At 41.2% G+C, this 27,500-nt stretch overlaps 1 protein-coding gene across 7 annotated transcripts in view; it reads left to right on the top strand.

Moving 5' to 3' along the window:
* The window catches only part of LOC132137490 (neurexin-2-like), a 430,743-nt gene that overhangs the window by 15,025 nt on the left and 388,218 nt on the right, over positions 1-27,500 (top strand). For all 7 annotated transcript variants that reach the window (XM_059547511.1, XM_059547513.1, XM_059547509.1 and 4 more), the window contains exon 2: positions 25,269-25,286. In XM_059547511.1, the coding sequence (XP_059403494.1) occupies positions 25,269-25,286 (18 nt within the window). The remainder of the gene's footprint in view (positions 1-25,268; positions 25,287-27,500) is intronic.

The following is a 27,500-nucleotide window of genomic DNA, read 5'->3' as shown; positions in this document are numbered from 1 at the left end:
TATTACAGGCATGACACAAGGGCAGAACATTCAAGTTGAGTTTAGACACAAACGCATTAGTGGCTATCACACAATGTAATATTCTCCATTGCAAATCACCTGAACGTTTTGGAAGAGGACTTTTATAAAAGAGCCTCCAAGTAGGAGAAATATCGTCTGTAACTGTGAGCTTTTCTCTCCATTTTGTATCAATTCTTTCATGAAGATTCTTAAAATACGCAGTTTTTACACAGGCCTGATACATGTCTTTTTTCCCCACAGAATGAAAAAGTAGCCCTTTTAATCTCTCAAAATTTAGCAGCTTTCCAACCTGGCTGGTTTCAGGACGAACTCCAGGGCACACACCTACATCAGGAAAATCAAGATGTGTAGGCCCACCCTCTAGAGAAAGCTCTCTAAACTGCAAAAGAGGAAACGGAAGAGCAGCTTTCAACCCTGAAATCAGCCGCTCTACCACCCTCACAGACCTCAAATCAACCTGACTGGCAATATCTTCTGCTGATCTCCACTCTTTTGATTTTACATCTTTTGACCGGCTTCCTCCTCAACAGCCTCCTCCAGGCCGTCTCCAGAGGCCTCCAGCACCCCAGTCCCCACGGGCAGATCACCGGGCGCAGAGATCGCTCCGTCCGGCTGCGGTTCTGATGCCCCAGCGGTCGCAGCATCATCCGCGCCGGCCGCCCTCTCAATGTTCTCCAGAGCCGGAACTGGTTTATCTCGCTTCGGGCAAGTTTGTCTGACATGGGTGGAGAGAGAACTGTACATGCACTCCCCCCACCCACAATTCCTGCCGGCCCGGGACTCGAACTCACAACCTTTCGATTGGGAGTCCGACTCTCTAACCATTAGGCCACGACTTCCCCTAAAGGAAAGGTCTGTCAGAAGTGGGGTCTAATCCACAGCACTCCAGTCCATCAGTGAACATCTGGAGAAGTCACAAGAAGAAACAAATCCAGCATTAAGATGTTTTTAACTCAAATACATAGTCTATAATCCATAATAACACTTCCTCCAGTGAAAAAGTGTTCTGGTCTGAATCAGGAGAGAAATCTGCACAGATCAAGCAGTGTTTAAACAGATCTAAACAAATCTGTGAGAGACAACAGGAGATGCACTTTTTCACTGGAGGAAGAATTATTATGGATTGTAGAAAAGGACACTACATTTCTCCAAATCTTTTGAAGAAAACAAACTCATCCAGAAGCTCATCTGAATGACTGAAGCAGAATGTTTAGCTCTTTAAGATGAAGTGTTTGAGATGTAGATGCTCAAAGTAAAACGGTGTTAAACACAGCACAGACTAGTCTGAATCCAATAAAACATTAAGACATGAAAATCCGTCCATATTCACTGGTGGAGCGTCTTCATCTGTGAGAAGCAGAGTGAATAATGAAAACGTGCATTTGTGTGGAGGCTTTAGTGCTCGCCAGCGTGTTCTCGCTCTGGTTCGATCCTAATGCAATCAAAGCTCATCCACAACAGAGTGTAAATCGTCTTTGGCTCCCAATTCATTACTGCTGCGTGCGGTTTATTGTGTGTCTGTTTGTACAGATTCTGAGTACAGCTCGACTGATATCCACCTGTATTTGATATATTTAATGATCAGCAATGACCATCAAAACAGCCTGTGTGGGTTTGACCCTAGCTGTGATAAACTGAGGTTAAATCGAAGCTGGAGGACGTGAGTGACATTATCTGTGCTGCTAAAGTTTCCCTGCCCTGCTGTCAGACGGAGTAGAGGGGGACACAGTTGATTTACTAATCTCTCACGTACCAATCCTGCAAAAAAAAAAAAATCCAGAAAAAACTAGGGGAAAATCCTCTCCTTTTTCAATCCCGGAGGAATGACTCCGGAAGAAGGTTCTTGCTCAAGTTCACATGACCGAGACGACAGAAAGCGCATCATGTTTGTTGTAATTATTTTACAGAAGCACGTTTTGTTCTGCCCGATGTAGGCTACTATTACCACATAGACCAGCCGTTAACCATCTGTCCTTTCCTGCTGACATTTTTTACTGTCTGTCCCAATCCCGTGATTAATAGTGATTTTGTTTCCAATCCCGAGTCCTGAAAAAATGTAACCCTTTAAGCCGGAGCTGAAGATTTCAGTCATTTCCACGAGTAAACGAGTGTATTCATGGATCCTCCGCCATCGTGTTGAGAACATCCTGACACTCAGATATTCTTGTGTGTGTTTACAGAGCATCTATTCTGGGGATTCAGCTTGAAAGGCAGCGTCATCTTTGAGTGAAATGTCCCATAATCCTCTCCGCCTCTTTTTTTACCCTCGGCTCTGCAGCTAAACGTGTGATATGATGGCTCATGTACTGCAGCACATCTTTAATTACTGCGGTCAGGAGGCATAGCGTTAGCATTGGTGTGGTTTGAAGCAGACGACACACACGTGAGCAGTGTTTGTGAGGGAACACATAATGACAGTGTGCTAAAGGTTACGGAGACGAGGTTCCTGTTTTCCTCTCTTCATTAGTGTTTCTCTGCGTGTCCCGATGGGAAGCGTTCAGGAGGAGAGGCCTGCAGGAATTCATTAGTCCGAGAGCTCTCAGTCCCTCCATTGAAGCTGTGTGTACGGTCTACTGTCCATGTCCAGAAAGGTAAGAAAAACATCATCAAAGTAGTCCATGTGACATCAGAGGGTCAGTTAGAATATTTTGAAGCATCGAAAATACATTTTGGTCCAAAAATAGCAAAAACTACGACTTTATTCAGCATTGTCTTCTCTTCCGTGTCTGTTGTGTGAGAGAGTTCAAAACAAAGCAGTGTGTGATATCCGGTTCACAAACGAATCATTCGATGTAACCGGATCTTCTTGAACCAGTTCACCAAATCGAACTGAATCGTTTTAAACGGTTCGCGTCTCCAATACGCATTAATCCACAAATGACTTAAGCTGTTAACTTGTTTAATGTGGCTGACACTCCCTCTGAGTTAAAACAAACCAATATCCCGGAGTAATTCATTTACTCAAACAGTACACTGACTGAACTGCTGTGAAGAGAGAACTGAAGATGAACACCGAGCGATTTGGTCAGGACAATTGTGAATGACTTGTCTTTATTTTATGTTCTGTTCCTATTTTTTTATTTTATTTTTATCTTTATTATATTCTACTTGTGTTTAGCACAATGTGTTTAGTCCATTTTTATGCTTTATAAATAAAGGTTGAGTTGAGTTGAGAATAAACTGAATGTATATGCTAGGTATTTCTGAAAAGGAGAGCATTATTTCTAATGTGTTAACATTTATTATATTCAACTGTTTCAGTTCAATTGGACTGTTTTACTGTTTTATACATTAATGGTGAAAAATACAGTAAAAACAGCATCATTCCTCCAGTCTTCAGTGTCACAGGATCTTCAGAAATCATTCTGATATGATGATTTACTGCTCAAGAAACATTTCTGATTATTATCAATGTTATGCTAGTGAATACATTTATAATGTCACAAATGATTTTGATCTCAAATAAATGCTGTTCTTTTGAACTTTCTATTCATCTGTGTATGCTGAAAAATAAAAGGATACTCAGCTGTAAATAATAAAAAAAATGACATATCACCCTCCTCCCAGCCCATAGAAAATATTTCTACAGAGCTCAGGTCAGTCTAATCTAATCTAATCTAATCTAATCTATCAATGTTGAAAACAGTTATGCTCAATGTTTTCTGTGGAAACATAACCTAAGCTAACATAATGAAACTGAATGTAACATAACGCAACTTATTATGTAACATAAAAAAAAAAAGTATAAAAGGATGAACAAAAACACTAAGCAGCACAACTGTTTTGAACATTGATGGCTTAGGTGAGATTTGGTCTGAGTTGACCTGAGCTCTGTAGAAATGTGTTCTGTGCTGGGAGGAGAGTGATATGTGATTTGTATTATTTACAGCTGAGATCTCAGGCTTTCCAAACAAACACAGACTGTGCTGTTTGGTCCGATGCTGAGAGGCTGCTGGAGGCGTGTGTCACTGTTGGTGGAGACACCTGTCAATCACCACAGGAGGCGGGGCTACGGACGGACACACGGGCGTCTGATGCGGCGTGACGTGTTTTGACTCCGAGACGCTGTAGATGAGAGCGGAGCGGACGCTGATTGATAGAAGAGGAGCGTTACACAAACACACAGATTCACTGGGATGAAGAGTTCCAGCTCTGATGTGATGAACAGAGCTCGCTCCTGCAGACGGCCAAACACATCAGCTGACGAAAGAGCAGTAATTATAGCTAATAATGTTCTAGTTATAGTTTCATAAGCACCATGTGAGTGTCAGTCGGAGGCTTTTAACCGTGTTTCCATGGCAACGCTCCAGCATCATGCCAGCGTTTGGTCATTATGTCTGCACTCTATAATTATCTTTCCTCACAGATGTTCAGACACAGAGAACCCGCAGGAGACACAAGTGTGTTTGTGTCCTGTTTCAGAAGAATATTAGGGCATCAGACGTCTCTGGAGAAAAAACGATTCGATTTCAGGGTTACATAAAATCAATCTCTTCATGATTGCATATATTCATGTTTCATTTGAGCGAAAATAGCTAGATGAGAGGAAATCGAATCAGTGGTTTCAATCGGGGAGCAGAATATCACATGGTCACCTGGACCGCAGCTCAAATGTGTTCCAGATGAAGTGTGCTGTAGATGTTATTAGATGTTCTCTGGTCAGGTGAGATCGTCCCGTCTGCTCAGTCACAGGTGTCAGAATTGAGATTCAGGATTCACTTTAAAGGAACCGTTCATCCTCAAAATGAACATTGTGTCACTGTTTGCTCATCCCTCATGTATGCAGTAAAGGTATAATAATGTATGTCCAAACACTGATCTGAAGAGCATGAAGTGTGTGGATCTCCAGAGATGCCGCAGCGGTCGTGTGTTTCGAAGAGCAGATGGTGTCAGGACCTTTATTTGGAGATGAAAGCAGAGGTCACGTCCTGAGGCCTGTCAGACTGTCACCGAAGCGGCTTTGACATGACTGTCTCAGAGCGTTAGACCAGCTCATCCTGACACAAACTACAGCGTAAAGAAAGCAGAATAAAAACCTACAAAAACATGTTCTTCTATTAAAAAATAAAAATACAAAAAATAAAAGACATCTCAGCATCATTAAAACAAGATGCATTAACCTGGGAGTAGGACTCTGTCTGTGTGTTTGCATAATGCTAATGAGATAAAACAGAAATCACACGGGCAGTAAAGCTTCAGTGGCTGCTTAACGTGTTAAAGAAACCTGAATTAAATATTTTACTGCCAAACAAGTCAAAGCTCCTGTTGAGGAGCCGAATGGTTTCAGCATTTCTACAGTGGTTTGCTGACCGTGATGAATAGATGTTGCGCTCCTGATGTACATGAAGAGTGATAACACTGATGTTAAGTGAAGCTCTGGTTAGTTGCTCAGGGTTTGTTCAGGCCAGTGTAGTCAGGACACAGACATCTGGACTTCTGGTCCAGTATTTTGTCAGGTTGAGTTGAATTCACATAAAGACTGTTATTTTGCACAACTCTAGAACACAGTGCTCTGACTCATATTTTTTGTTCTGAAGGGGTCATGACTGTAGATCCTTACATGCATTTCTGTCATGACAGCTCTTGGAGGGATCGGCATGATAATGTGCACTCAAAATAAAAAAAAATACCTTATTTAAACAATTCATTTTATTTTAACACTGCTGTATTAGATGTCTCATTCAAACATTTGTATTGTTTTAAACTGACTTTAAACAGTTATGCTTGCCGTGGGAACGGAGCGAGGGCTGGAGTGATTGGGAAATGAGTGACACCTGCTCCACTCACTGGTCTCGAGTCCCACGGAGGAGATGGAAGGATACAAAAGAGGAGCAATGACAGTGAAGGATGAGAGAGGATCAGGCCTGGGCTTTATTTTGTGTTTTGGTTTTGTTTGTGCGCAACAGTCGTCCGTGAGGGGCTGTCGCGCTGTTTTGTGTTTATTTTGTAATTAAACTTTTATTTAAATGTTCGCCGGTTCCAGCCTCCTTCTTCCCGTGATTATGAAGTTTGTATTCCGTTACAGTATCTTTTTCTTTTTTGAGTGTACATGACAATGTTAATTGTCATGCGGGTGTCGCTGTTGGACAGTGTTTTCTCTACTTCCTGTTGGCCTTCTGTTTCTAGTCGTAGCTCCGTGTAGCTGTTTTTATTTATTTATTTATTTATTTTTCTCTAGAATCTTTATCTTACTGTCACTCTCTGTTTTTTTAAAGTGATCAAATATAACTTAATTCACAACATATTTCTGATATTATCGATCAATCTATTCAGATTAATTTTGATCGTTCACTTTTATTTTATATCCGTGAGTGCAGTACACCTGCAAAGCGTTAGCACTCGTTAGCTTGTCATTAACGCTTTCATTCGAACCTATCGCTGTTTTCTTTTCTCCTCTCGCTCCAGTTTTTCACAAGTTCATCAAACAACCGCAGTAAGAATATTTCATCAAGCACGGTGAGTAATGGCTCCTCCCGTCATTGTTACTTGCACCTCTTCCCACATGTACAGTTTATCTATCTCTGTCGCTGATGAGGGATTCACATGTGATAAATGCAGGGAAACAGTTAGGCTGACAGAGAAGATTTCAGAATTAGAGACACGCATCCAAACTTTAATTGAGGACAGTAAGAATGTTAGGGCTCTAGATACGGCTTTGGATGCGTCTAGCTCAGGGATTCCTGTACATTGTTCGGTTCCGGATACAGAGCCCCTGCAGCAGGGAAACTGGGTGACGGTGAGGCAGCGTAGTCGTGGGTCAAAATACCGCTCTTCTGTTCCGATCAAAACATTAAACAGGTTCTCCCCACTCAGTGATGCACCCACTGAGAAACCTGATGAAAGTGCTCTAGTTATTGGTGATTCTATTGTACGGAACGTGAATATAGAGACACCAGCCACCATAGTCAAATGTTTACCGGGAGCCAGAGCGCCTGACATCTTGGCAAATTTAAAAGTGCTGGCTAATGCTAAACGTAAATACAGTAAGATTGTTATTCATGCCGGCGCTAATGATGTTCGACTTTGCCAGTCAGAGATCACTAAAAATAACATTAAAGAGGTGTGTGAACTTGCAAGCACGATGTCAGACACTCTAATATGCTCTAGTCCCCTCCCTGCTTACCGTGGTGATGAGATGCATAGCAGATTGTCATCACTCAATGGCTGGATGTCTAAGTGGTGCCCACAGAATAACATAGGTTTCATAGACAATTGGACGAGCTTTTGGGACAGACTGACCTGTTGAAAAGAGATGGTCTTCATCCCTCCTGTGGTGGTGCCACTCTTCTCTCTAGAAATATGGCAAATAGTCTTAGTGTTTATACTTGACTAACTGGGGCCCAGGTCAGGAAGCAGACAGACTGGCTAAACCGACCGTCTGCTAGCTGCCTCCCGTCACAGAGGTCAGTTAATTCTCAGCACATAGAGACTTTTTCACCTAGATATCACACTATAGAGACTGTGTCTGTTCCCTGAACTAGAAAATACAAAAAACGTCCAAACCAAGTTAAGACTAACAATTTAATTGAGGTTCAAAAATAAAAAACAGATGCAATACGGATAAACAAATGATAAAGCTTGGCTTATTGAATATCAGATCCCTTTCTACGAAAACACTTTTTGTAAATAATATGATCACTGATCATAATATAGATGTACTCTGTTTGACAGAAACCTGGCTAAAACCTGATGATTACATTATTTTAAATGAGTCCACCCCCCAAGATTACTGTTATAAACATGAGCCACGTCTAAAAGGCAAAGGGGGATGTGATGCTTCAATTTATGACAACGTTTTCAGGATTTCTCAGAGGGCAGGTTTCAAGTATAACTCGTTTGAAGTAATGGTGCTTCATATAACATTATCCAGAGAAACAAATGTTAATGATAAATCCCCTGTTATGTTTGTACTGGCTACTGTATACAGGCCACCAGGGCACCATACAGACTTTATTAAAGAGTTTGGTGATTTTACATCCGAGTTAGTTCTGGCTGCAGATAAAGTTTTAATAGTTGGTGATTTTAATATCCATGTTGATAATGAAAATGATGCATTGGGATCAGCATTTATAGACATTCTGAACTCTATTGGTGTTAGACAACACGTTTCAGGACCTACTCATTGTCGAAATCATACTCCAGATTTAATACTGTCACATGGAATTTATGTTGATAGTGTTGAAATTATGCAGCCAAGTGATGATATCTCAGATAATTATTTAGTTCTGTGCAAACTTCATATAGCCAAAATTGTAAATTCTACTTCTTGTTACAAGTATGGAAGAACCATCACTTCTACCACAAAAGACTGCTTTTTAAGTTATCTTCCTGATGTATCCAAATTCCTTAGCATATCCAAAACCTCAGAACAACTTGATGATGTAACAGCATTTCTAGCACTTTAAATACAGTTGCTCCTTTACGCTTAAGGAAGGTTAAGGAAACCAGTCTGACACCATGGTATAATGAGCATACTCGCACCCTAAAGAGAGCAGCCCGAAAAATGGAGCGCAGCTGGAGGAAAACAAAACTAGAGGTATTTCGTATTGCTTGGTGGGAAAGTAACCTATCCTTCAGAAAAGCATTAAAAACTGCTAGATCCGATTACTTTTCTTCTCTTTTAGAAGAAAACAAACATAACCCCAGGTATTTATTCAATACAGTGGCTAAATTAATGAAAAATAAAGCCTCAACAAGTGTTGACATTTCCCAACACCACAGCAGTAATGACTTTATGAACTACTTCTAAAATCGATACTATTAGAGATAAAATTGCAACCATTCAGCCGTCAGCTACAGTATCGCATCAGACAGTGCACTATAGACCCCCTGAGGAACAGTTCCACTCATTCTCTACTATAGGAGAGGAAGAATTGTATAAACTTGTTAAATCATCTAAACCAACAACATGTATGTTAGACCCTATACCATCTAAGCTCCTAAAAGAGGTGCTTCCAGAAGTCATAGATCCTCTTCTGACTATTATTAATTTCTCATTGTCATTAGGACATGTCCCCAAAACCTTCAAACTGGCTGTTATTAAGCCTCTCATCAAAAAACCACAACTTGACCCCAAAGAACTAATTATAGACCGATCTCGAATCTCCCTTTTCTGTCCAAGATACTAGAAAAGGTGGTATCCTCACAATTATATTCCTTCTTAGAGAAAAATGGTATATGTGAGGATTTCCAGTCAGGATTTAGACCGTATCATAGTACTCTCCTTAAAGTTACAAATGATCTGCTCTTATCATCTGATCGTGGGTGTATCTCTCTATTAGTTTTATTGGATCTTAGTGCTGCGTTTGACACAATTGACCACAACATTCTTTTGCATAGACTTGAACACTTTGTTGGCATTAATGGAAGTGCATTAGCATGGTTTAAATCTTACTTATATGACCGCCATCAGTTCGTAGCAGTGAATGAAGATGTATCATATCGATCACAAGTGCAGTATGGAGCACCTCAAGGCTCAGTACTAGGGCCGCTACTCTTCACGCTTTATATGTTACCCTTGGGAGATATCATCAGGAAACATGGTGTTAGCTTTCACTGTTATGCTGATGATACTCAGCTCTATATTTCTTCGCGGCACGGTGAAACACACCAATTTGAAAAACTAATGGAATGCATAGTCGATATAAAAAACTGGATGACGAGTAATTTCTTACTGCTAAATTCTGAAAAAACAGAGGTGTTATTTATAGGACCTAAAAACTCTGTATGTAATAACCTAGAACACTGTTTGAGACTTGATGGTTGCTCTGTCAGTTCTTCGTCATCAGTTAGGAACCTAGGTGTGCTATTCGATCACAATCTTTCCTTAGAAAGCCACGTTTCTAGAATTTGTAAAACTGCATTTTTCCATCTCAAAAATATATCTAAATTACGGCCTATGCTCTCAATGTCAAATGCAGAAATGTTAATCCATGCATTTATGACCTCAAGGTTAGATTATTGTAATGCTTTATTGGGTGGTTGTTCTGCACGCTTAGTAAACAAACTACAGCTAGTCCAAAATGCAGCAGCAAGAGTTCTTACTAGAACCAGGAAGTATGACCATATTAGCCCGGTCCTGTCAACACTGCACTGGCTCCCTATCAAGCATCGTATAGATTTTAAAATATTGCTTATTACTTATAAAGCCCTGAATGGTTTAGCACCTCAGTATTTGAATGAGCTCCTTTTACATTACACACTCTTGCAGTTTAAATCTAGATTAAAGACCCATCTCTTTAACCTGGCTTATACATAACATACTAATAATATTTAATGCTTTTAATATCCAAATCCGTTAAAGGATTTTTAGGCTGCATTAATTAGGTAAACCGGAACTGGGAACACTTCCCATAACACCCTGTGTACTTGTTTCATCATTAGAAGAATGTACGTATTCAGACCAGATGGTGGATCAGCACCTAGAAAGGACCTCTACATCCCTGAAAGACAGCGGAGACCAGGACAACTAGAGCCCCAGATACAGATCCCCTGTAAAGACTCAGACTCTGGTGCTCCTCAGTCTCAGAGGAGCACCAGGACAAGACCACAGGAAACAGATGATTCTTCTGCACAATCTGACTTTGCTGCAGCCTGGAATTGAACTACTGGTTTCGTCTGGTCAGAGGAGAACTGGTCCCCCAACTGAGCCTGGTTTCTCCCAAGGTTTTTTTCTCCATTCTGTCACCGATTGAGTTTCGGTTCCTTGCCGCTGTCGCCTCTGGCTTGCTTAGTTGGGGTCACTTCATCTACAGCGATATCTTTGACTTGATTGCAAATAAATGCACAGACACTATTTAACTGAACAGAGATGACATCACTGAATTCAATGATGAACTGCCTTTAACTATCATTTTGCATTATTGACACACTGTTTTCCTAATGAATGTTGTTCAGTTGCTTTGACGCAATGTATTTTGTTTAAAGCGCTATATAAATAAAGGTGACTTGACTTGACTAATGTATTTAGTCTTGGTGGAATCGATCTGCTACGCTACTGCTACTGCTGCTGCACATATAACATTTATGAATAACAATTTCTGAAGATCATGTGACACTGAAGACTGGTGTAATGATGCAGAAAGTACAGCTGCACATCACATTTTAACAGATACTCATATAGAAAACTCCTCAAGTAAACGTTAGAGATGCACCAGTTTTCTTGGCCGATTCCAATTTTTTTGGTAAGTGTAATCTGCCGACACCGATTTTTACAGATTACAGTTTTTTTCTAAAAACTATAATTGACAGCATATACAAACAAAAATATATACTTATTTTAATGCAATAAATAAATAATAAATAATAATAAATACATAAATAAACATTACAATTCCCCCAATCTGCACAAAGTTACAGTTGTTCTCTCACTTAAACAACTTTTAAAATAAAGTACTCTGTGCCTAGAAAAAAGGTAGAAATAATAATTAACTGTAAAGGAGTTGCTGTACTATACAAAGCAGATTTCCATTTCCCACTGTTTCTTAAATTGTAATTTTTCACTAACCTTATTAAATGTGTCATCTTCCACATCAAATTCTTGCATTGTTTCAGGATACTGACTGTAGAATTGTTACCTTTCAAATGAAACCAGTATCAACACACTCCATCATCCACTGCAGAGGAAACACAGAAGCTGCATCTGAAGTGGCATTAGATGTATTTACACACTGTTTGATGAAGCTGAGGTGTAGTATGTATCTCTAAGTTACTGGTCTGGGCCGTTTATGCAGAAAAATGGCTAATTCTGGTGTCTGGCATGTCGATCGGTGCATCTGTAGTAAAAGTCCTCTGCTGGGATTGGTGAAATTCACTGGATCATGTGTTTGATTTCCAGAACTGTAATAGAGCCGTACTGTGTATGTGATCGCTATTAAACTGAACTAGTGATTGCCTCCAACTGTAGAGTAACATCTGATGTGTGTAAATATGAAGGATGTTCTGATTTTCCATTTCATGACCCCTGTGCAGACGATGGAGTGATGATTATCAGTCGGTCCCCCGCTGCTGTCAGAACCGCTGTGAGGAGCATCTGGCCTGAGCTTTAGAGTGTGTGTGTTCATTTATCAGCAGTCTAACCTTTACTGTATGAGGTTTTCTGGCCATTAGCAGGTCATGAAGTTATATTTTATCTGGGCTCTGTGTATATTTTAAGATGTGCCCTAATATCACAACAGAACAACCTTCTGATGACCCAGAATCTGCTGAGAGCCGCTGGTGGTGGTTATTCTGAGGTCAGCGGTCTGAGGATCAGGAGTCCTGATGGAAACACACTGTTATATAGTATCAGCCAGGGTTAGATGCACAGTATTGCATATATAATTAGTTCTCATGTCTTCTGTAATCTAGCTGCTTTCATCACAGATGGGAAATAAACACAAGCTCTGTTTGTCCATCTTAAAATGTATCATTCAACCATTAGATTGTTTCAAATCTGTGTGAGTTTGTTTCCTCTTTTGGGCACAAAAGATGATGTTTGAATAATGTTAGGAACCAAACAGTTGCTGGCAGTCATTGACTTTTGGGTTCAACAGAAGAAAGAAACTCATACAGGTTTGAAACAACATTAGGGAGATTGAATAATGATAGAGTCATGATTTTGGGTGGACTGTCCTTTTAATCACTAACACTGGTTGTAATGCACAGGCTCCATCTCTAGTTCTAGTGATCTGCCAAACCGTCATAAAGATGTCCTTGGCTTCATGTTGATGTACCTGAGAAGGTAATCCCATAATGCACCGCTCACCCCTCGGTGTGTATGTGATAAGAAGCTGAAGTCAGAATCAGACGGTCTGTGAATATTCCTGCTCTGCTGCAAGGCCTGATCGTCCCTGCAAGTGGCTGAATGTTCTCCAGCGGAGGAAAGCTCTGGAGAGCCATAGAGTGTGATTTACACTTTAAGATCACGCTCATGATCGCTGCTGTTAATTGCCTGTGGTGATGAGGCTCTCTGAAGACACGTGTTTAAGTTTCTCTGGAGATGCCCTCGATCTCTAGAGCGTCCAATTGTCTCTGACTGAATTCGGCAGGAGAATATAAATAAGATAATACTCATATATAATATATACCTGCGAGTACTGCTTGCTGTTGCGGTGCTTTTGGTGTTATTTCTAGTCTTTTAAACAATTGCTGGCCCGTAGAGCTCAGATGAATGTTTCAGTGTTGTAAATCAAGATTATTAGAGCGCATTGTACAAGCAAACAATATTCTAGTCATTCTACTTCAGAATTTCTTGTTTAACTCAATGTAATTACCATTTCTTTGTAATTATTTACTAGTGATTTCTGAGTAAATCCTACCCTTTATTTTCCTCAGTGCAGGTCTCCTCTGTGAGATTTAAGCTGTAGTTAGTCTGTGTTCAGTTCTCAGCTGTGAGTACTATAGTGCTGGTTGACTGAGTAAACAGCAGTCATAACGTTAGATGAACTGTGAGGATGGACCTTAAACACTTCATCACGGCTCTATTCTTCTCTACCAGTGTTGCAGCTCTGCTGGGTTTGTGTTCTTTCCTTTCATCTGAAGAGGGAGCTTTTTGGAGAGAGATACATCAGCATGTCTTTCTGTGTTCTTCTAGGACAGATCATTCCGGTTCTGAACATCCATTACTAAACATGAGCACAGGTGTCATGATACCTGATGTCTGATCATGACAAATTATAACACTCCTGCAGAATCACATTTACCACTGAAGACATGAGACGGAAGACTGTGTAACTCCCAAACAAAGTGTAAAGCAGTAAACAGTAGGGCTGGGACAATAAATCAATACATCGCAATATGAAAGCATGCGTTACAGCATCCAAATCATTAAAAGTAAAAAAAAAAAGTATATATTACAAATAAATTTGATAAAAAGAGCCTTTGACCGCAGAATAATTTGTCTGTGAAATATAGGGCTGAATTAAAAACGACACTGTTTCTAGCTTGTGATTGCAGGTGTATGACGAGGTCCCACACTGCTGTTTACTATAGTAATGCAATCAAGGAAGCCAAAACTAGGACAGAGAATCATTAAACTGTTGAAAATTGCCATCCAACTTTAAATTACTTCAGGACAGTCTAGAAGTGATTTGAGAGCAGAGACAACCATATTTATTCAGAAGATTAGCCAGAGCTTTGTAATCTTAATAAATTTTTGAAGTAACTTGTCTGAGTTTGTTCCTGTCTGAAGTGCGGTGTTACAGTGGGTTTGCTCATGTCTGAAGTGCGGTGTTAAAGCTAGTTTGCTCCTGTCCGATGTGCGGTGTTACAGTGAGTTTGCTCCTGTCTGATGTTCAGTGTTACAGTGGGATTGTTCCTGTCTGATATGCAGTGTTACAGTGAGTTTGCTCCTGTCTGAAGTGCGGTGTTAAAGTGAGTTTGCTCCTGTCCGATGTGCGGTGTTACAGTGAGTTTGCTCCTGTCCGAAGTGCGGTGTTACAGTGAGTTTGCTCCTGTCTGAAGTGCGGTGTTACAGTGAGTTTGCTCCTGTCCGATGTGCGGTGTTACAGTGAGTTTGCTCCTGTCTGATGTGCGGTGTTACAGTGAGTTTGCTCCTGTCCGATGTGCGGTGTTACAGTGAGTTTGCTCCTGTCCGAAGTGCGGTGTTAAAATGAGTTTGCTCCTGTCCGATGTGCGGTGTTACAGTGAGTTTGCTCCTGTCCGATGTGCGGTGTTACAGTGAGTTTGCTCCTGTCCGATGTGCGGTGTTACAGTGAGTTTGCTCCTGTCCGATGTGCGGTGTTACAGTGAATTTGCTCCTGTCTGATGTGCGGTGTTACAGTGAGTTTGCTCCTGTCCGATGTGCGGTGTTACAGTGAGTTTGCTCCTGTCTGATGTGCGGTGTTACAGTGAGTTTGCTCCTGTCTGATGTGCGGTGTTAAAGTGAGTTTGCTCCTGTCCGATGTGCGGTGTTACAGTGAGTTTGCTCCTGTCTGATGTTCGGTGTTACAGTGAGTTTGCTCCTCTCCGATGTGTTTGCTCCTGTCTGATGCGCAGTGTTACAGTGAGTTTGCTCCTGTCTGAAGTGCGGTGTTACAGTGAGTTTGCTCCTGTCCGATGTGCGGTGTTACAGTGAGTTTGCTCCTGTCTGATGTGTTTGCTCCTGTCTGAAGTGCGGTGTTACAGTGAGTTTGCTCCTGTCCGGTGTGCAGTGTTACAGTGAGTTTGCTCCTGTCCGAAGTGCGGTGTTACAGTGAGTTTGCTCCTGTCTGATGTGCGGTGTTACAGTGAGTTTGCTCCTGTCTGAAGTGCGGTGTTACAGTGAGTTTGCTCCTGTCTGATGTGCGGTGTTACAGTGAGTTTGCTCCTGTCTGATGTGTTTGCTCCTGTCCGATGTGCGGTGTTACAGTGGGTTTGTTCCTGTCTGATGTGCCATGTTACAGTGAGTTTGCTCCTGTCTGATGTTCGGTGTTACAGTGAGTTTGCTCCTGTCTGATGTTCGGTGTTACAGTGAGTTTGCTCCTGTCCGATGTTCGGTGTTACAGTGAGTTTGCTCCTGTCCGATGTGCGTTGTTACAGTGAGTTTGCTCCTGTCTGATGTGCGGTGTTACAGTGAGTTTGCTCCTGTCCGATGTGCGGTGTTACAGTGAATTTGCTCCTGTCCGATGTGTGGTGTTACAGTGAGTTTGCTCCTGTCCGATGTGCGGTGTTACAGTGAATTTGCTCCTGTCCGATGTTTGCTCCTGTCCGATGTGCGGTGTTACAGTGAGTTTGCTCCTGTCCGATGTGCGGTGTTACAGTGAGTTTGCTCCTGTCTGATGTGCGGTGTTACAGTGAGTTTGCTCCTGTCTGATATAAGGTGTTACAGTGAGTTTGCTCCTGTCTGATGTGCGGTGTTACAGTGAGTTTGCTCCTGTCCGATGTGCGGTGTTACAGTGAGTTTGCTCCTGTCTGATATGTGGTGTTACAGTGAGTTTGCTCCTGTCTGATGTGGGGTGTTACAGTGAGTTTGCTCCTGTCCGATGTGCGGTGTTACAGTGAGTTTGCTCCTGTCCGATGTGCGGTGTTACAGTGAGTTTGCTCCTGTCCGATGTGCGGTGTTACAGTGAGTTTGTTCCTGTCTGATGTGTGGTGTTACAGTGAGTTTGCTCCTGTCTGATGTGCGGTGTTACAGTGAGTTTGCTCCTGTCTGATATGTGGTGTTACAGTGAGTTTGCTCCTGTCTGATGTGGGGTGTTACAGTGAGTTTGCTCCTGTCCGATGTGCGGTGTTACAGTGAGTTTGCTCCTGTCCGGTGTGCGGTGTTACAGTGAGTTTGCTCCTGTCCGTTGTGTGGTGTTACAGTGAGTTTGCTCCTGTCTGATGTGCGGTGTTACAGTGAGTTTGCTTCTGTCCGATGTGCGGTGTTACAGTGAGTTTGCTCCTGTCTGATATGTGGTGTTACAGTGAGTTTGCTCCTGTCTGATATGTGGTGTTACAGTGAGTTTGCTTCTGTCCGATGTGCGGTGTTACAGTGAGTTTGCTCCTGTCCGATGTGCGGTGTTACAGTGAGTTTGCTTCTGTCCGATGTGCGGTGTTACAGTGAGTTTGCTCCTGTCCGAAGTGCGGTGTTACAGTGAGTTTGCTCCTGTCTGATATGTGGTGTTACAGTGAGTTTGCTCCTGTCTGATGTGCGGTGTTACAGTGAGTTTGCTCCTGTCCGATGTGCGGTGTTACAGTGAGTTTGCTCCTGTCTGATGTGCGGTGTTACAGTGAGTTTGCTCCTGTCTGATATGCGGTGTTACAGTGAGTTTGCTCCTGTCTGATGTGCGGTGTTACAGTGAGTTTGCTCCTGTCCGATGTGCGGTGTTACAGTGAGTTTGCTTCTGTCTGATGTGCGGTGTTACAGTGAGTTTGCTCCTGTCCGAAGTGCGGTGTTACAGTGAGTTTGCTCCTGTCCGATGTGTGGTGTTACAGTGAGTTTGCTCCTGTCTGATGTGCGGTGTTACAGTGAGTTTGCTCCTGTCCGATGTGTGGTGTTACAGTGAGTTTGCTTCTGTCTGATGTTCGGTGTTACAGTGAGTTTGCTTCTGTCTGAAGTGCGGTGTTACAGTGGGTTTGTTCCTGTCTGATGTGATGTTTGTCCAGGTTCTCGTTATGTTTCCAGTGGAGAATCCTTACTGAGTTCTAAACAGTCTCACAGCCGGCATCATGAAATCTTAATAGCAGGAGGGAGACAATGCCTCGCCTCAGGAGACAGCCAGATTTATGAAAATGAATAATTTACCAATGTTTTTTCTTCTTCATGGGAATGCTCTGCCTCTGAGGACTGAATATTTAGAGATTTCCAGCATATTTACTCTCACATGCATTTCAAATGTGTTGCTATGTGTTCAACAGCTACTGTATGTGTAGGCAGTGCTTATGTTGTACGCTAAATTAAGGATCTCATTAAGAGCTCGTTATGATTTGAAATCTCCAGGCTTTATAAGAAGCATGCGATTATTAGATGAGTTTCGTCAGTGACGTTACGCTGCACATCTCTAGTCTCTTCACCTGATGACATCGGTCATCGTTTCTCTCATTGTGCACTGCTGCAGTTGTGTTTCAGGAGCTTGTTTGTGCTGTTGTTGTTTTTGTATGCCTCTGCGCTGCTGCAGTTGTGTGTGTTGTTGTTTTGTGTTTTTTATGTTGTTGTAATTGTGTGTGTGTGTTGTTGTTGCTGTGTTTTGTAGTTTCTGTGTTTTGATGTAGTTGTTTTTGTTTTGTTGTTGTTGTATTTGTATTTTTGTGTAATGTTGATGTAGTCGTGTGTTGTAGTTGTCGTGTTGTTATAGTTGTTTGTGTTTTTGTGTGTTGTAGTTGTTGTGTGTTTTGTGTGTTGTAGTTTTGTGTTTTTGTGTGTTGTAGTTCTGTTTGTTTTGTACGTTGTTGTATATGTGTGTTGCTGTAGTTGTATGTGTTTTTGTGTGTTGTTGTTGCGTGTTGTTGTTTTAGTTGTGTGTGTTTTGTGTGTTGTTGCATTGTTGTGTTGTTGTAGTTGTGTTGTTGTTGTTGTATGTTGTCATGGTAGTTGTGTGTGTATTATGTGTTGTTGTATTTGTGTTTTGTTGTTGCTGTTGTGTCGTAGTTGTGTGCGTTTTTGTGTTGTTGTAGTTTTGTGTGTGTGTGTGTGTGTGTGTGTGTGTGTGTGTGTGTGTGTGAGTGTGTGTGTGTCTGAGTGTCGCTGCAGGGCTCAACGGACCTCCTGACATAACTTCTGTCTGACAGTAAAGTCTTTCCTGCTCTGTCTGCAGTGAAGCGTCTTCAGATGAGACTGATGGCTGGTGTTTCACTGGAGAACTCAAGCATTAGCTGAAGTGCTGATGTAGCAGATGGGATGGATGATCACTGCTAAGGGTCTTTGTTATTTCTGTTTCATGTCTTCTTATTATTTTATCTCATCTTCTTGATTTTGGGATATTTAGGGGTCAGTGGAGTACTGGAGTGCTGCTGCCACACTGATGCTTTCTTTGTGTTTCTTCTGCTGTTGCTGCTTATTTTTTCCTTTTGCTGCTGCTTCTGCTTTTTCTTCCTCAGAAGATTCTTTGGTCAGTGTTAGTAATTGTGAAAACAATGACATACATTCTTGGGCTATTTTTGCATAGTATCAAAGCAATAACCTGTGTGTGTGTGTGTGCGTGTGTGCATGTGTGTGTGCTCTTGTTTTTGTATCATATCAGGACCCAACTCTGTATAATGACATGGGCATGACACAGGTATTACAAGGAGAGGGTGACCTATGAGGACATAACCCATGTCCCCATTCTTCAAAACGCTTATAAATCATACAGAATTAGTTTTTTTGAGAAAGTAAAAATGCACAAAGTTTCCTGTGAGGGTTAGGGTTAGGTGTAGGGTTGGTGTAGGGCCATAGAATATACAGTTTGTACAGTATAAAACCATTACACCTATGGGATGAACACACTTTACACAAAAACAAACATGTGTGTATGTGTGTGTGTGTGAATTATAGAAAGAAACACAAGTCTTCATGAAAATGACTAGTATGTATATCATTGGGAACTGAAGTGTGAACTTCATGTGTTTTGAATTTGTAGATCCTACTAAAGGAAACAATGTCAATGTCAATGTCAATGTCACCTTTATTTATATAGCGCTTTAAACAAAATACATTTATTCAAAGCAACTGAACAACATTCATTAGGAAAACAGTGTCAATAATGCAAAAATGATAGTTAAAGGCAGTTCATCATTGGATTCAGTGATGTCATCTCTGTTCAGTTAAATAGTGTCTGTGCATTTATTTGCAATCAAGTCAACGATATCGCTGTAGATGAAGTGACCCCAACTAAGCAAGCCAGAGGCCACAGCGGCAAGGAACCGAAACTCCATCGGTGACAGAATGGAGAAAAAAACCTTGGGAGAAACCAGGCTCAGTTGGGGGGCCAGTTCTCCTCTGACCAGACGAAACCAGTAGTTCAATTCCAGGCTGCAGCAAAGTCAGATTGTGCAGAAGAATCATCTGTTTCCTGTGGTCTTGTCCTGGTGCTCCTCTGAGACAAGGTCTTTACAGGGGATCTGTATCTGGGGCTCTAGTTGTCCTGGTCTCCGCTGTCTTTCAGGGATGTAAAGGTCCTTTCTAGGTGCTGATCCAGCATCTGGTCTGGATACGTACTGGATCCGGGTGACTGCAGTGACCCTCTGATCTGGACACAGACTGGATCTGGTGGCCACGTTGACCTCGGAACAAGAGAGAAACAGACAAATATTAGCGTAGATGCCATTCTTCTAATGATGTAGCAAGTACATAGGGTGTTATGGGAAGTGTTTCTAATATGGTCATACTTCCTGGTTCTAGTAAGAACTCTTGCTGCTGCATTTTGGACTAGCTGTAGTTTGTTTACTAAGCGTGCAGAACAACCACCCAATAAAGCATTACAATAATCTAACCTTGAGGTCATAAATGCATGGATTAACATTTCTGCATTTGACATTGAGAGCATAGGCCGTAATTTAGATATATTTTTGAGATGGAAAAATGCAGTTTTACAAATGCTAGAAACGTGGCTTTCTAAGGAAAGATTGCGATCAAATAGCACACCTAGGTTCCTAACTGATGACGAAGAATTGACAGAGCAACCATCAAGTCTTAGACAGTGTTCTAGTTTATTACAAGCAGAGTTTGTAGGTCCTATAATTAACACCTCTGTTTTTTTCATAATTTAGCAGTAAGAAATTACTCGTCATCCAGTTTTTTATATCGACTATGCAATCCATTAGTTTTTCAAATTGGTGTGTTTCACCGGGCTGCGAAGAAATATAGAGCTGAGTATCATCAGCATAACAGTGAAAGCTAACACCATGTTTCCTGATGATATCTCCCAAGGGTAACATATAAAGCGTGAAGAGTAGCGGCCCTAGTACTGAGCCTTGAGGTACTCCATACTGCACTTGTGATCGATAGGATACATCTTCATTCACTGCTACGAAATGATGGCGGTCATATAAGTACGATTTAAACCATGCTAATGCACTTCCACTGATGCCAACAAAGTGTTCAAGTCTATGCAAAAGAATGTTGTGGTCAATTGTGTCAAACGCAGCACTAAGATCCAATAAAACTAATAGAGAGATACACCCACGATCAGATGATAAGAGCAGATCATTTGTAACTCTAAGGAGAGCAGTCTCAGTACTATGATACGGTCTAAATCCTGACTGGAAATCCTCACATATACTATTTTTCTCTAAGAAGGAATATAATTGTGTGGATACCACCTTTTCTAGTATCTTGGACAGAAAAGGGAGATTCGAGATTGGTCTATAATTAACTAGTTCTTTGGGGTCAAGTTGTGGTTTTTTGATGAGAGGCTTAATAACAGCCAGTTTGAAGGTTTTGGGGGCATATCCTAATGACAATGAGGAATTAATAATAGTCAGAAGAGGATCTATGACTTCTGGAAGCACCTCTTTTAGGAGCTTAGATGGTATAGGGTCTAACATACATGTTGTTGGTTTAGATGATTTAACAAGTTTATACAATTCTTCCTCTCCTATAGTAGAGAATGGGTGGAACTGTTCCTCAGGGGGTCTATAGTGCACTGTCTGATGTGATACTGTAGCTGACGGCTGAATGGTTGCAATTTTATCTCTAATAGTATCGATTTTAGAAGTAAAGTAGTTCATAAAGTCATTACTGCTGTGGTGTTGGGAAATGTCAACACTTGTTGAGGCTTTATTTTTCATTAATTTAGCCACTGTATTGAATAAATACCTGGGGTTATGTTTGTTTTCTTCTAAAAGAGAAGAAAAGTAATCGGATCTAGCAGTTTTTAATGCTTTTCTGTAGGATATGTTACTTTCCCGCCAAGCAATACGAAATACCTCTAGTTTTGTTTTCCTCCAGCTGCGCTCCATTTTTCGGGCTGTTCTCTTTAGGGTGCGAGTATGCTCATTATACCATGGTGTCAAACTGTTTTCCTTAACCTTCCTTAAGCGTAAAGGAGCAACTTTATTTAGAGTGCTAGAAAAGAGAGAGTCCATAGTTTCTGTTACATCATCAAGTTGTTCTGAGGTTTTGGATATGCTAAGGAATTTGGATACATCAGGAAGATAACTTAAAAAGCAGTCTTTTGTGTTAGAAGTGATGGTTCTTCCATACTTGTAACAAGAAGTAGATTTTACAATTTTGGCTATATGAATTTTGCAAAGAACTAAATAATGATCTGAGATATCATCACTTGGCTGAATAATTTCAACACCATCAACATCAATTCCATGTGACAGTATTAAATCTAGAGTATGATTTCGACAATGAGTAGGTCCTGAAACGTGTTGTCTAACACCAATAGAGTTCAGAATGTCTATAAATGCTGATCCCAATGCATCGTTTTCATTATCAACATGGATATTAAAATCACCAACTATTAAAACTTTATCTGCAGCCAGAACTAACTCGGATGTAAAATCACCAAACTTTTTAATAAAGTATGTATGGTGCCCTGGTGGCCTGTATACAGTAGCCAGTACAAACATAACAGGGGATTTATCATTAACATTTGTTTCTTTGGATAATGTTATATGAAGTACCATTACTTCAAACGAGTTATACTTGTAGCCTGCCCTCTGAGAAATCCTGAAAACGTTGTCATAAATTGAAGCAACACCTCCCCCTTTGCCTTTTAGACGTGGCTCATGTTTATAACAGTAATCTTGGGGGGTGGACTCATTTAAAATAATGTAATCATCAGGTTTTAGCCAGGTTTCTGTCAAACAGAGTACATCTATATTATGATCAGTGATCATATTATTTACAAAAAGTGTTTTCGTAGAAAGGGATCTGATATTCAATAAGCCAAGCTTTATCATTTGTTTATCCATATTGCTTCTGTTTTTTATTTGTTGAACCTCAATTAAATTGTTAATCTTAACTTGGTTTGGATGTTTTTTGTTTTTTCTAGTTCGGGGAACAGACACAGTCTCTATAGTGTGATATCTAGGTGAAAGAGTCTCTATGTGCTGAGAATTAACTGACCTCTGTGACGGGAGGCAGCTAGCAGACGGTCGGTTTAGCCAGTCTGTCTGCTTCCTGACCTGGGCCCCAGTTAGTCAAGTATAAACACTAAGACTATTTGCCATATTTCTAGAGAGAAGAGTGGCGCCACCCCAGGAGGGATGAAGACCATCTCTTTTAAACAGGTCAGGTCTGCCCCAAAAGCTCGTCCAATTGTCTATGAAACCTATGTTATTCTGTGGGCACCACTTAGACATCCAGACATTGAGTGATGACAATCTGCTATGCATCTCATCACCACGGTAAGCAGGGAGGGGACCAGAGCATATTACAGTGTCTGACATCGTGCTTGCAAGTTCACACACCTCTTTAATGTTATTTTTAGTGATCTCCGACTGGCGAAGTCGAACATCATTAGCGCCGGCATGAATAACAATCTTACTGTATTTACGTTTAGCATTAGCCAGCACTTTTAAATTTGCCAAGATGTCAGGCGCTCTGGCTCCCGGTAAACATTTGACTATGGTGGCTGGTGTCTCTATATTCACGTTCCGTACAATAGAATCACCAATAACTAGAGCACTTTCATCAGGTTTCTCAGTGGGTGCATCACTGAGTGGGGAGAACCTGTTTAATGTTTTGATCGGAACAGAAGAGCGGTGTTTTGACCCACGACTACGCTGCCTCACCGTCACCCAGTTGCCCTGCTGCTGGGGCTCTGTTTCCGGAACCGAACAATGTACAGGAATCCCTGAGCTAGACGCATCCAAAGCCGTATCTAGAGCCCTAATATTCTTACTGTCCTCAATTAAAGTTTGGATGCGTGTCTCTAATTCTGAAATCTTCTCTGTCAGCCTAACTATTTCCCTGCATTTATCACATGTGAATCCCTCATCTGCGACAGAGATAGATAAACTATACATGTGGCAAGAGGTGCAAGTAACAATGACGGGAGAAGCCATTACTCACCGTGCTTGATGAAATATTCTTACTGCGGTTGTTTGATTAACTTGTGAAAAACACACCGAATGGCCTGGGATTGAAAAAACACACTGAATGTGGCTCAGCTTCCAGAGACAATAAATCTTAATTTCAGGGTTTTTCTCAGCAAGAATGCTGTTGATTTAATTTAATTTACATTTTATTTCCATGTAATGAATGTAGTCATAAACTGCAATAGATTGCCAACAGTGGTTGTGTTGCTGTGTGTGCTGCTCTGTGTTTGTAGAGTTACAGTGAAGTTTGATGATTCTGCAGTGTTTATCTGAGCTGAACACATCACAGAGAGCCTGTGTGTCTTTGGCCCAACATTTGAAGTGTCTTCTGACTGTTCATTTCGTTTGACTGGAGTCATGACCTTCACACTCACGCAGATGCATGAGTTTAGAGCTGTCAGCACTGAGCGCTTCACACACACTCGTCCAGATCTGCTCAGATCTCTGCTGTGCTCATTGTGTGTTTCCTCTGCTCATGAAAGATTGGAAGCTAAAAAAAAAAAAAAAAAAAAGATATTTTTGGATTTTTTTTCGCCCTCATCTTCCATATGAGAGTTAATGGAGTTCAATGTAGTCTGGTTCTCAAGAAGAAAGTAACAGAATGATCATTTTTGGTGAACTGTCCCTTTGAAATGGAGGCAGATGAATTCAGAACAGCATATGAACATACTACACTTACTGTTTGTACCATTTAAAAATATCCCAGATATAGTACGAGTTGTACACTATGGTCAGTCAAATAGATAGTCCTGCCCTAAACCCTTGTGATTGGCTGAAGTTGATGTCAGGTGACTCAAACAAGTAGAGATCAACGCTGTGACAGTGTCAGAGGCTCTGTTCAGACAGATTTGTGACTCTGAAATGTTTTTCTTAACACAGTGAGCAGTTCAAAACACAAGGAATCCGGCTGCTCCCAACTGAGCCTGGTTTCTCCCAAGGTTTTTTCTCCATTTCGTCACCCTTGGAGTTTTGGTTCTTCTGGCTCACTTAGTTGGGGACACTTAATCTCCAGCAATATTGTGGACTTGATTGCTCAGATACTAAAACTTTAAACTGAACTGATCACTGAATTCAATGATAAATTGCCTTTTAATTGACCATTTAATACTGTTTACTATTGTTCTTTTGCACTATTGACACACTATTTTCCTATTTATTATTGTAATGTGCTTTGAAACAATCTGTATTATTAAAAGCGCTAGATAAATAAAGCTGACTTGACTGAGTCCGAAATTAACGCCTTTTTTGTTGTTGTTTTTATATTCATCATCCTTTCCCATCAAAACGGAGTGTGTAAACATGATTGACACAACCTGAGGTCGTATGCAATGTGCAAAAACTCGGTGTGCAAAGACCTTAAGGCTTGCGGTGTGCACAGATTGAGCCGCTGACTGCGTGCAGGAGCTGTGAGCAGATCAGGCTTGTGTTGGCTGTGCTAGAGTCCTGTTCTCCTGAACTTTCTTTCCAACAGTTTTGCAGTAATTAACCTAATTCAGCTGAGCTGCTAAACGTCTCTCAGGTCAATATCACAACTAGACACTGATGAATCTGGGGCAAGAGCGAGTGGAGCTCTGAAGTAGAAGCGCCTCTAATGAGCTGCGGCAGGACGAGCGTTTGACCCGTGTGAAACACGCTTAAATGTGAAAGTCATATCTGTTATTGTCTTACACTGCTGCTCTCATGTTTCTCACACTTGAAATCTTTTCTTGCTCGCTGGCTTTGAGCTGATCAGTTCTCCAGTGAAAAATTGTTGTGTGATTGTGAAATGTGTGACTGTGAAGCATGGCACTAATCCAGTCTTTCTCTCTCTTTCTCTCCTCGGTGCTGTCCGGGAACAGAAGAGTACGCGGTGGAAGGTAAGCGGCTGATTAATAACAGTTAATGATGCTGTGTGATGGTGAGGATTGGTGTCGGCGGCAGCCAGGCCGCTCTCAGATTGGACTGCGGTTTTGGCGACTTCTGGGGGCTTTGATTTGCTGCGAAGCGAGATTTACTCTTCCTCCTTTGTTTCTTTTCTCCTTATGAGTTGGTTTGATTTTTTGTTTTTCGATCAGTCGAAATGGAGCAGATGCAGTGGACTGGCTCGCCGCTGTCATTGTGGTTGTTTTATGGTTGTGTAGATTGGTTCTACATGATTCTCTGATGTCAAAGGTTAAACCCTCCCAACGGTGTCACTCTGGCATCTGACAGAAACAACGCGAGACCAAACTCGCTCGCGTCCGTCGAGGGCCAGATGTATTTACCCATAATTCCCCTGCAGGCTGGATTTGTCTGTGTAATTGATGGTGCTGTGCTTCTCTCAGGTGTGTGTTTGGGGATAAGGCGCAGGTATCTGGATGTTTTCCTGCTATCAGGACACTGCTGATGGATTACCCTTCTCTACCCAGCATGCCTTGGGAGACACGTCGCTATAGCAACAGAGGAGATGAGATTTGTGTGTGCGTGAGCTGCTGATGATGATGATGATGACAGATGCTCTTCATTGGCAGCATCCTCATGGATGTAATCCACGTTTAACTGTTTTCCAGAAAATTGGAAAATTGCATTAATGTCTAAACGGCAAGAGCTTCAGCACCATTCGAAAATCACTTTCAGGCATATCAATTTTAACCTCACAATAATTTAAGCTTTTATTACGGTATTGAATTATATATATATATATTAAGCCTTTTCCTCTTAATAACAATTTTAGCAGCAAAAAAAATAAATAAAGAAATAAAACAATAGACAATACAATTGTATGAAGTAAATATATGTTTCAAACAGAATAAATTAGAAAAGAACAAAATTACATCATAAATTTTCAGCCAATATATACCTTTTCTGGGCTGGCCTGATTCAGATTAAAATGTCAAAATGTTTAAGTGTCAACAAATGTTAGCAAATATATATTAAGTCTTCAAGTGTTTGATGAACACTATAGTGAAGAGAAACAGCTGTAAATACTGAGCGACTCCTTCAGAAAGTGCAGTGCTGCTGTGTTAGGAACGGGCTTGGTAAAACACCACAGAGAGTAAATGCTGGCAGAAACTTGGCAGGTTTTTTGTGTGTGTCGCAGATCATGAGTCTAACATCTCAGACCTTCTCATTCTCTGAGTCGTGCAGCTGAAGCAAAGAAGGAGACAGTGGATTGTTTCAGCACCTTGTGGACAGAAACTGTTTTATTCAGGTCTGAAACTAGTTTTGTTTCTGTTCTGATTAAAGCGGGTGACATTTGTCAGTCAGTAAACTACAGAGGCCTTGATGTAAGAATTTCTGATCCACGGAAGTGGTCAGACAGGGGCTGTGGAGTAAACAACTGCTGCTTGTATATGTGCATCTGTAAGACATGGACAGAGAGCGAGACGAGGAGCACTGGAGCTCACATAATCACTGAAAGCACAGATTAGATAATTCCTGCAAACAGCAGAAGACTAGTACTGACCGTTAATTTGGTAATTAATATGCAAACCTCTGATATTTGAAGAGTCAGCTCATTTTTGCCCGTTATATGATTAATTATCTATGATTTAACTGAACCTGAAAGACTTCAATAGATTCTTACCTGGATTGCAAAAAAAGCCATTTTATTAATCAGCTGCAGGTCTAGAAACCATTTGATCATCTTCAGAAAGAGTTTATATTACATTTACATTCATGCATTTGGCAGATGATTTTATTCAATGTGACTTTTGAGAAATGTCTTCATGTGTGGTTTTCTCCCCCATATCGTGAAATTCAATGGGGTCCAGTGTTGAATTTCTTCAAAATATCCAGTCGAGGAGCCACTGGACGTTCCTTCCCGGACGGCCATACTTTTGGCCAGATGGCTAATTGTTGACCAACCTAGATTTTGGCCCTGGCAAGCAGCTCAGTGTTGGATGCCCTATTTTCAGGGGTTGGTCTAATTAGCGGGTCTGACCGGGTCCTCAGAAGGTGTGGTTAGATTGATGAGATCGAGCATCTCTCAGGTGTCCGTGGGGAAAGAGGCTCTCGTCTGCCACAGAAAAGCCCCACAAATGGATGAGCCGGGAACGCCATAACCCTGTTCTGCTACGAAACCTGTCACAGGTGCTTCATAACCACATACA

This window comes from Carassius carassius, unplaced genomic scaffold, assembly GCF_963082965.1.
Source record: "Carassius carassius unplaced genomic scaffold, fCarCar2.1 SCAFFOLD_64, whole genome shotgun sequence".
NCBI lineage: Eukaryota > Metazoa > Chordata > Actinopteri > Cypriniformes > Cyprinidae > Carassius > Carassius carassius.
The sequence above is the reverse complement of the archived record's forward strand: the minus strand, read 5'-3'. Positions and strand labels throughout refer to the sequence as shown.